General features: G+C 41.6%; 1 protein-coding gene across 1 annotated transcript in view; it reads right to left on the bottom strand.

The window, feature by feature from the left end:
- Positions 1-557: 557 nt before the first annotated feature.
- The window catches only part of LOC307270497 (filamin-A-interacting protein 1-like), a gene marked incomplete at both ends in the record, with an annotated part of 17,619 nt that continues 7,330 nt past the window's right edge, over positions 558-10,846 (bottom strand). Inside the window, 5 exons of the mRNA XM_080054381.1 lie at positions 558-758; positions 1,494-1,822; positions 2,619-3,492; positions 4,798-6,165; positions 7,019-7,259. Coding sequence (XP_079910507.1) covers positions 558-758; positions 1,494-1,822; positions 2,619-3,492; positions 4,798-6,165; positions 7,019-7,259 — 3,013 coding nt within the window. The remainder of the gene's footprint in view (positions 759-1,493; positions 1,823-2,618; positions 3,493-4,797; positions 6,166-7,018; positions 7,260-10,846) is intronic.

The raw sequence follows: 10,846 nt of genomic DNA, 5'->3' as shown, positions 1-10,846 counted from the left end.
TCTTATTCGTTTAGTTATCCGATTATGAGTCTGCATGGAAACGCACTGACTGAATATTTTGAGTGGTCTCTTCATTTTTTCCCACAGCTGCATATCGCCAAAATTATTTCATGATTAAAAGTTCCTTTCTTCTCTCTTCCTTGGAAATATTAACTCGGCAAAAAAAAATCTCTGTGGGTGTTCCACTTACAAGATTATTCTGAATGACAACTGAGCAATTATCCGCTGATTTAGAATTTTTTTTTTATTTTTATTTTTTTTTAACCTTTATTTATACAGGTAAATCCCATTGAGTCCGGAGACTCTTTTGCAAGGGAGACCTGTTTACACGTTACCATTCACACACACATTCATACACTGGTAGCAGGCTAACTATCGACATTCACACGAGGCAAGGTGGGTGAAGTGTCTTGCCCAAGGACACAACAACCATGACACAGGTGGCAGGGCGGGGATCGAACCTCCAACCCTTCGATCATCGGCCGACCCGCTCATTTAAGTGGACCTTGATCATCAGATTTTGCCACAAATTCAATAATTAAAAGTTTTTTTTCTGCTCAGCTCTTTCCTCCCGTCGAAGAGGCCGAGCCGCAGAACGTCGACTTCCTCACTTCTATTTTCATGCCTCGGCCGTCCGCCCGCGACTCTAACCGCGTCACCGTGGACACGCCCAGAAGCGGCTTGCTGCTCGGCTTCGTACCTTTGGACACGGGGATCCTGGTCGCCGCGCCTCGAGCCGACTGCACCTCCGCAACGGGCTGGAGATCAAGACAGAGAAAAAAATGACATAAGACAGGAATAGTAGCTGGAAAATAAATAAAAAAACGGCAAAAATCACATAATAAGACATGGAGAAAAGTATATGGATCATGGAAAAACGAGAAAATACAGCTGTTTGTGTGTTTAGCCTGGTGAAACCACCCTGATCTTTTGCGAGCTTTACTTTCGTTTCTCTCCAGCGGATAATTCATGACTTTCTCGTGTCTCCGTGGGGAGGAGCATGGCCCTGTCTGTTAGTGGAAGGCAGCCCCTGATTGTTTTGATTAATTTTTCTTCAATCCTCTGAACCAATCTGAAAAATCTCAACTTCTGAAGCACTCTTACATCAACTACAATCTATATAATCATTCCAGGTACATAATGCGTGTATACGTTGTTAATAGCATGATTTATGATACATTTTGTTCTTCAAAAAGATGCAGAAAATGCACTTTTAAGGCCTTTACAGTACATAGTATCTATTGATTTTTTAAATGATAAAAAGGGTGAGTTAGCAACTGGCAAAGTTTCATGATGATAGCTATTAGTTAAAATGTTACTCTATTCCCCTGCGGTATCTCGCCTTAGAAAGAAAGAAAGAAAGAAAGAAAGAAAGAAAGAAAGAAAGAAAGAAAGAAAGAAAGAAAGAAAGAAAGAAAGAAAGAAAGAAAGAAAGAAAGAAAGATGGATGGATGGATAGATGGATGGATGGATGGATAGACATTAAAACTCACCACAGATTGTGTGGGCCTCGAGCAAGCTGAGGTGACTGGCGTGATCATAATGCTGCTTGTCATTTTGCCCTGAGTCATTTTGCCCATTGGGTGCTGGTGTGGCGATCTCAGCACCGTTCCCGTTGACATTTCTCTGTAGCCTTCCGAGGTCATTCCGACTGTCAACAGTGGACTGGTACAACTTTCGGAAGGCCTGTTATAGTGCTGTCCCAACTGGATGTGTATCTTGTTGTCTTCTGTGGTGACGATGTTGCTGCTTTTGCCATTAAATTTCCTCAAAGTTGACAATCCGGGTTGCTTCTCCGGTGTCATTTTGATGACCGTGCGACCTGTAAAATGTGGCAAGGCAAGGAAAGGCAGGTTTATTTCTATAGCACAATTCAGACACAATTAAAGGGACACTGTGTAACATTTTAAGTAATTTATTAGCTAAAATCAATATCCTCGTTCATAAATATGTCCTCATTGGTGTAAAATCACCTCTGCCAATAATCTGAATTATCCTCCTGAGCGGAGAATTACAAATATTAATATTACATTTTGTACATTGAGCAGGCAAGTCTTATGGAGGCATCCATGTTTTGGAATGTCATCAGGTGCATTGTTTAGAATATAGAATTGTTCTTGTCCTTGAAGGCCACTGTAGCTTCTGTTATTATTCGAAAGGGGTGGGGTTACCTAGGGAGCGTTGCATTCTAGAACTTTCTAGAACTTTCTTGATGATGTCATATTACACACTGCCCCTTTAAGGCAAATTCAAAGTGCTTTACATAGGCTTAAATACATCAAGATTAGAGGTTTGAAATTGCATTAAAAGGTGCTACGAGGAACTTTTGAATATTTCTGAAACAGCCTTAATTTTTCATCTGATGATCATAAATCACTTGTAACAGCAAACGAGACCATCAGTGCTAAAGAATGCTATTTTCATATAGTTTTTCTTAATGCCTTTGTCATGGGGTATACGCTGACCCAGGAACAACAGCTGGCGTAGTAAAAACACTACCGCTTTTGTCCAAAGGGGTGCGCTAGAATTAACACAAACTGAAAGTTCCTCAGAGCACCTTTTAAAAGATAATAAAACCCGTAAAATCAGGCAGAGAAATTGTTAAAAAGAAAATCTACCTGTGGGGATGTTGTGAGGTTCGGGCGAGGCACACGCTTCCGCCACAGGAGTGGAACTGACTGTTATGATCGAAACCGGCGATGATTGACGGCAGCTATCCGAAATTCCACATCCATTCGTCTTGCTCTCCGGATTCTTGGTTCTCGAGATAGCCGTTATCGTGACCGGAGATGTAACTCGATTGAAGCCTCCCGTTATATCACACGATTTACTCCTTGTGGTCACGGTTGCGGTTTTCGGCACGATTGTAATCTTGGGTCTCTGAAGGCCTAGAGTTGGGATGATGGTTGTGCTTGAAAAAAAATCTTCGGCTCGCGGACGGGTGATTTCCAAAGTCGCTGTGCTTGTCTCGGGATCTGGCGTCACTCGGATGTGCAACGGCTGCCCCGGCGGCTTCTTCGACATGCTCATCTCCGGTGTATGTAGCATAGAATTAGCCCCATTTGTCCTTCTTTCCGGTGTGGTGGTCTGCGTGAGCGTTACAGCCTCTTTCTTTTTCATCCAGGGTATCCACGATTTCCCAACCCCGATATCGGTTGTCGCTGGCGGGTACCGATCGAGAACTGCGGGCTTTTTCAGACCGCGTTGTCTTAAATTGCTCATTAAGTGGTTCTCTTCGAGCACTGATTTCCGGATAAAGCCCGCAGTGGTGGTGTCGTCTTCGGAATAGTCGTTGGGCATCGAATCTGTCTGTGCGGCCGTGGACGTGACGGAGACACTGGACATTCGGCGGCCGTTCATACCAGGTCTGAAGGCGCGACTGTAGCGCTTGGAGGCTTCTAACTCGTCGGTGAGGTTCGCCATTTCCTGGTTCATGATTTTCTTCTTCTCCATTTCTTCCATGAAAGTCTGCTGGAGGACCAAGTAGTCCACCTGTTTGGAAGTAAATACAGACAGTATGTTAAGGTTTTTTATACTGTCGTGCTGGATAGCATAGACAGGCAATTCCAGGTGTGATTGTGGGCCAAATTTGAAAGAAAGTCTCTCAAAGCGTTCAGGAGATATCACATGCACAATATTGGACTTTGAAGCATTGCCTACCACCACTGTACATACACTCAACAAAAATATAAACGCAACACTTTTGTTTTTGCTCCCATTTTTCATGAGATGGACTTAAAGATCTAAAATTCATTCCAGATACACAATTGTACCATTTCTCTCAAACATTGTTCAAATCTGTCTAAATGCGTGATAGTGAGCACTTCTGCTTTGCTGAGATAAAAAAAAAAGTGTTGCGTTTATATTTTTGTTGAGTGTAGTACATAGGTGGCTGTTAGTCCTCTTATGTCTACTGTTATGAGCCGATAGATCGATATTTGAAGTATTTGTAGTATGCAGTTTGTCAGTACTTTTGCCTAAGACACATTTCCTTCGAGAAAATCAAGATCATCACATTTTACCCAACCAGTCACCGGTGAAAAGCATTCTCAGTGAACTCTTCTGCAAGCGAAGGGTACAAAGGCATTTTAACTTTTATGGGCCGAAAAATGTAACATAATGAATGTGCATATGAACTAGTGGACATTGAGCTCATATCACGTGACATGGGACAAGCCTATAGCAGCGGCCCTTCTGAGCTTTTAATGGCCGCCATCAATGCCTGTTCTAGTGGGAATTGTGAGCTAAAAATAGCATAGATCGTGATCCTATGTAGTATAAATTTGCAACAAACAAAAAAATGAAATCGGATCATCCTAGCCTGAGAAGAGGCAAAAAAGAGTGTTTTATCGTCTCACTGTCAAACCCTACATTTTCCCATGCGTGACATCACACATGGGAAAATGATTGATTGATAGTTAAAGTATTGTTTGTATGGAGCTTTGGTCAGTACTTTTGCCCAAGACAAAATTTCCTTTTTACAATAAACTTAAACTTATCGTATCTTTTGGGGCGACTGTGTCTCAGGTGGTAGAGCAGGTCGGCCGATGATCAAAGGGTTGGAGGTTCGATCCCCGCCCTGCCACCTGTGTCATAGTTGTTGTGTCCTTGGGCAAGACACTTCACCCACCTTGCCTCGTGTGAATGTCGATAGTTAGCCTGCTGCTATCGGTGTATGAATGTGTGTGTGAATGGTAACGTGTAAATGGGAACAGGTCTCCCTTGCAAAAGAGTCTTCGGACTCAATGGGATTTACCTGTATAAATAAAGGTTAAAAAAAAAAAAAAATCTTCTCACCTGCATTTGTGAGAGCTGGTCCTCCTTGTTCATGAGTTCATGTATCTTCTCCTTCAGGGCTTGGACGTCCACTTGAAGCTCTCTGTTTTTCGCCTCGTCGATCTTACATCGAATTCTGAGCGCCGCCTCCGAACACAAGACCTCGCCTTTCTCTATGGCTTTGTTCCTGGCCATTTGGCTTCTCATTTCCTCCAACGACTTAGAAAGAGCATTCGCTTTGTCTTGCTCCGTGCGGAATTTCTTCTCCAATATATCGTACTCATCCTCCGTTTTCATCAAGTCCCCTTCGACCACCTCGAGTTGTTGAAGTCGACTCTTGAGCCTTTCGATTTCTATACTGAGTTCTTTCGCTTTATTACTGTCTTCGTCTGGATTTCTTTGGTTTTTCTTGTCGGCCCACTGTCTCTGCATTTCCCTGTCCGCCTCTTCAAGCCCGTCCATTCTTATTTTCATCCCGCTAACGTTGGTGTTCAGCTCCCGACACTTTTCCTCTTCACTCAGGAGTTTGGTTTTTAAATCGTCTTTCTCTCTCGTAAGCGACGTGACTTTGACTTCCATTTCCGACTTGAATTTGAGCAGTTTCTTGCTCTCTTCGATCAGCTTCTCCGTGACTTCCGTGACCTTGCCTTGCTCTTCCTTGAACATCCCGCTCAAATCATCGCTCTTCCGCTCCTCCTGCTTCAGTCTTTCCGCCATATTCTTCCTCTCGTCCACCAAAATAACGGTTAAAGATTTCAGCTTCATGAGGTCGTCTTTGAGGCCCATTTCGGACTTTTCGAACGTCGACTCCGACCCTTCCAGCTCTTTCAATCTCGATTTCACTTTCTCCAACTCTCCGGCGAGATCCTGAACAGCCCGTTTCTCCTTTTCCAGATTCGTGTGGAGCTGCGAACACTCGTTTTTACTCCTGTTAAAGGCCACCTCCAACTTTTCCAACTCAACCATTCTCTTCTGCAATTTATCCACTTCCAATCTCACCTCCTTGCTGTGGTTCTCCTCGTCTTGAAGTCTTTTCTTCAGCTCCCTACACTGCGATTCCGTCTTAACTATCTCCTCATCTTTGCCTTCCATTTCCAGCACTCTCTTCCGTAGATTCTCGAGCTCGGTCACCAGAGTAGAATCGCCGCATTCCCCTTTGCTGATTTTCTCCCTGAGTTCTTGCAGGTCTTCCTCCGATTTCTGAAGCGCTGCGTTGGTTTCTTCGAGCTCTTCGATCTTGCGCGTCAACCCGGCTAGCTTTAGCCGTAGCTGCCGGCTTTGCGACTCTTCCAGGGCGAGCTTGGCCGTCATCTCCTCGTGGTCTTGTGCGAACTTTGCCGCTTTTTGCTCGAGGTCGGACTCTAGATTGAAGACTTTCTGACCGTCCTCCTTAGAGAGAGAGAGAGAGAGAGAGGGGGAGAGAGAGAGAGAGAGAGAGAGAGGGAGAGAGAGAGAGAGAGAGAGCATGTTAAACACAACAAAATGTTGTTTGCAGCACCACTCCAACTACCAGCATTTCGAGCTATAGTGCGTAACTTGCTAATATAAATGAGTGTTGGGGTACATTCAAGCTAAACTGGTGTCCCTGCCCTCCCCCCCCCCCCCCCTCCCGACACTGGTGCAGGAGCTCAGAAAAAATCCCAAGAAGAGCCCAAGAAATGTTTCAGTTGTTGATTCATTTTCATTTCATTTAACTTTTATTTATCCTCGAGAGACCAATTGAGGGGTGACCCTCATTTTCAATGACGTCGAGTCAAATTCTACTGCTAAGAAAAAAAAAACCTGGACGTACAGCAGAAGGAATACAACCTAAGATTTACTTAATGCAGATGCGCTGACAGTGTTGTTGTAATTACTAAGAATTCCTCATCAACAACAGTTACGCACTACAGCTTTAAAATGTCCTTAAAGGCCTACTTCACCGGTTGGAATATGAAGGTGTTTTGAACTTGGAGATCCTATTTAGTATAAATGTGCAAAAAAAATCTAATTTGGATCATCTTAGCCTGAGAAAAGGCAGAAAGAGTGTTTTATGGTCTCACTGTCTAACCCTACATTTTCCTTACTGTGACATCACAGTAAGGGCTAGGATTAACAGGACAGCTGGGCCAAGGGAAGACTGAGGGAAGACTGAGGGAAGAAAAACCTCATTCATTATATTATAATAGTTATTTTATAATGATAGAACTCCGGTTCCGTATGGGTGAAGTATTCCTTTAATATAAGTCCTACTGTAAATTACCTTGGCGGTGTCAGTGACGGCGGCCAGACGTTGCTCTTTCTCCTGTAGTTTCTGCGTGAGATCTTGGACCTTCTGCATCTGTTGTTCGATCTGCTCGACGTGCAGCTGCCGTTCGTCCACGAGCATCAGGGCGAAAGACTTTAGCTTCACCAGCTCGGCGCGGACCTTCTCCAGGCGCCGGCTGTGATCTTTGTCCTTCTTAGCCTGGAACGCTTTCTCCTGCTCCAACAACCGCTTCAGTCTAAGGGATAAACACACAGAGAGGGAGAATGCAAGATGTCAGTTGTATTTTCTTTTTCTCAGCATTTTCAAGCTTTATTAGACAGTACAGAGTTGAAATGGGGAGACAGACAGAGAGAGAGAGAGAGAGAGGGGGATGACCTGCAGTAAAGGTCCACGGGTCGGATTTGAACCCGCGACCACTGCAACGAAGGCCGGAGCCAATATGGTACGCGCTCTATCCACTACGCCACCAGAGCACCCGTCTTTTGTATTTTCAACAATTTCAATATTGTTTAAATTCTATGGAAGAGTGTTAGGGTCACGAGAGAGGAGAAAAAATGTTGTTCGAAATCGGTGAATGTGCGACAATGTGCTGAAAAAAAAATCTGGTGTTAATACACAGCCTAGGTTCTGTAAACGGGTATATAAACAAAGGGTATGTAGAGTATACAAAGGGTCCTACCGTAGCTAGCAACATTCCCGTTTATAAGCCCAAAGCTGTGCATTAACACTAGATTTATTTTCAGTGCAAACACTGTGACAAAAAAGTGATTCTGACTAAAAACATTCTCCAGAATCGCTGACTCCACCTTTAATAGATCTCCTGACCTGCTGCCATAATCCTTGCCTTCACTTAAAGGTGCAGTGTGTAATATGACATCATCAAGAAAGTTCTACAAAGTTCTAGAATGCAACGCTCCCTGGGTAACCCCAACCCTTTAGAATAATAACAGAAGCTACAGTGGCCTTCAAGGACAAGAACAAATTTTAAACAATGCACCTGATGACATTCCAACTATGACACTTTCAAGATGGCGGCACTAGGCCTTGGTCCAAAATATGCAGAAATATGGACATATATGAGACACTTTCTAAGGGAAAAAATAATAATTAAAAAAAAAATGTTCAGCTATCATGCACTAAATTAAATGTACTTATGGATATTATAATTACTTTCTACAAAATCTGCTAGGAAATAAAACCCAAAATTCTACACACTGCAGGTTTAACTCTTGACCGTACGTTGTCTGCTCTGTCGGAGTCAATCACAAGTGTTTACGTCCTTATCTAACTATTTTAAATTTCCTACAAAAAAATTAAGAGACCACTCAAAATATTCAGTGTCTCTTGTTTTACTCTTTAGAGGCATATGTTTGAGTACAATGAACATTTAGATTTTATAATATAAACTACAAACTGACAACATTTCTACCAAATTCACAATAAAAATATTTGTCATTTAGAGCATTTTCAATTCAGAAGTAATGTAGAGATGAAGATTGAAGAAAAATCCAGACTGGTCTCTTAATTTTATTCCAGGGCTGCCTGCTGCTATGTCATTCCTCCTTGTCTGTCTCCCCATCCACGATCCATGTTTATAGCTGTAATGCTCTCATTCGAATTCTAAAAACTATAGCTTGTTGAGTCAAACCCCAACTTACGCACTGTAGCTTTAATGGAATTCCTGACCTGCAATTCTTCACTTGACTGACTGAATTCGGTGCCGGCTCTGTCGTAGTGAATCACAAGTGTTTTTGTCCATATCTAAGTCTTTTTAAAAACATGTCTTTGTTCCTTCGTGAATATTGCTGCTGCTATTTCATTCGTCCTTGCCTGCCTGCCTCCCGATCCAAGCTCCATTGTTAGAGGTTATAGCTGAAATACTCCCATTCTGAATTCAGCTCTTTTGTGAACTATCTTTTCCTTCTGATACAGAGAAATACACAATACACAAAGCTCTGCCGTAAATGAAAGGGGAGGTTTTATACAGGGGGGGGGGGGGGGGGAGGGGGTTATTATTATTTTTTATATAGGTCACCAGATGTTGGATTACATCAGCTGTCACGTGACATTAGTCTTGATAATAATTTACTAATCCTTTTCTCTGCCTCCAGTTAGTTATTTACATTCATGCTTTGTAATGTGATGTAACTTTATTTAAACAGGGACAATGTACAACAGAAGCATTAACCTTCCCTGCGTTCCAATCCCCATACTTCCCTACTATTTAGTACGCCAGAAAAAGATTTAGGATGTCCCAATGCATGCACGTCAATTGTAGTATGCTGAAAATACATAAATGCTCCACTAACTCCAATAGCATTTTGGAGTATTCATCTTTATTCTTTTATCTTTTATCTTATTCTCTCTCCTGTGGCCCTAAAACTCTTCTGTACTTTAGTATGTAGTGTATTAAAAATAAACAGTATGTGATTTGGAATGCAGGGCTTGTTAAAGGCCTACTTCACCGGTTTGAATATGAAGGTGTATTGAATTCTGAGATCCTATGTAGTATAAATGTGCAAAAAAAATTGAAATTGGTTCATCCTAGCCTGAGAAAAGGCAGAAAGAGTGTTTTTTTAACCCTATATTAATCTTACTGACATCACAGTAAGATAAATATAGGGTTAAAAAAAAAAACCTTACTTTGTAAATATTACTGTGATTTCTCCTACTGTGACATCACAGTAATATTTACAAAGTAATTTTTTTTTTAACCCTATATTTATCTTACTGTGATGTCACAGTAAGATTAATATAGGGTTAAAAAAAACACTCTTTCTGCCTTTTCTCAGGCTAGAATGAACCGATTTTTTTTTTCTCTGCACATTTATACCACATAGGATCTCAGAATTCAATACACCTTCATATTCCCACCGGTGAAGTAGGCCTTTAAGAGTAAGGAGAGATGCATTGTACCAGGTTTTAGCACATTTCTATTTTTCCACCTGTATAGTCCCTGGGCAGGTGAGAACAATACATACTACAAAATTAAACAAGACACAATACTATCTTAAACATTAAAGCTGGGGTATGTGATTTCTGATTGGTCAAAATTAACATGAGCGGTACACATTGACCAATCAGAGCGAGGCTCCGATTCTTTAAAAAAAATTAAAAAATAAAAATCCGATTCTCTGTTCTTATTGGCTGTAGTGTGTATTGTGTGTGTCTACTTATTATTATTTTTTTTTAAACTTATATTTTTAATGATTCTTTCAGTTTTTCATCCAGACAAAAAGACAGAACAAGTAGTAAGAGGCAGTGCAGAGCTTACAAGTCAACCTGTGTGTGGGTTCATGTCCTAGTTTGTCTGTAGATGTTTAACTATCTTTGCGGGAGTCTGTGTCAGAGAGAGAGAGAGAGAGAGAGTTTGCTGCATTCCCCCTTTCATGCCTGTCTCATGCACAGTCACGTCACACTCGAAATATATAATAATATATATAACAGGCATAACAAGCATGGCACTGATTCACACTAGATTTTAGTCTAGATTTTAGAGTTTTTTTAAAAGTCTTGGGTTCTTCCTCCCTGAGTTTTTTAAAGTTAGGAGATTTGGTTGCAGTTAAAAAGAATTGGCTGCTTACACACACACACAGACAACATTAACAACATCGACAGACAGTGACATAAAAGTGACAACAGTGCTCCAGACATATAGGAACATGGATTAAAAGCATACACAAAGGTATTACTATCAAAAGATAAATACATACTGAATACAAGCCATCATGGCAGATACAAAAAACAAGGTCAGAATAAATGAATAAATAAATAGATGAAGAAGGCCGTACAGTCCATTTAATAAGTTAGTGTGTAGCTTAC

This window comes from Ammodytes marinus, assembly GCF_949987685.1.
Source record: "Ammodytes marinus genome assembly, contig: scaffold_68, whole genome shotgun sequence".
Taxonomy (NCBI): domain Eukaryota; kingdom Metazoa; phylum Chordata; class Actinopteri; order Uranoscopiformes; family Ammodytidae; genus Ammodytes; species Ammodytes marinus.
Note: the sequence above shows the minus strand (reverse complement) of the source record. Positions and strands in the feature narration are given on the sequence as shown.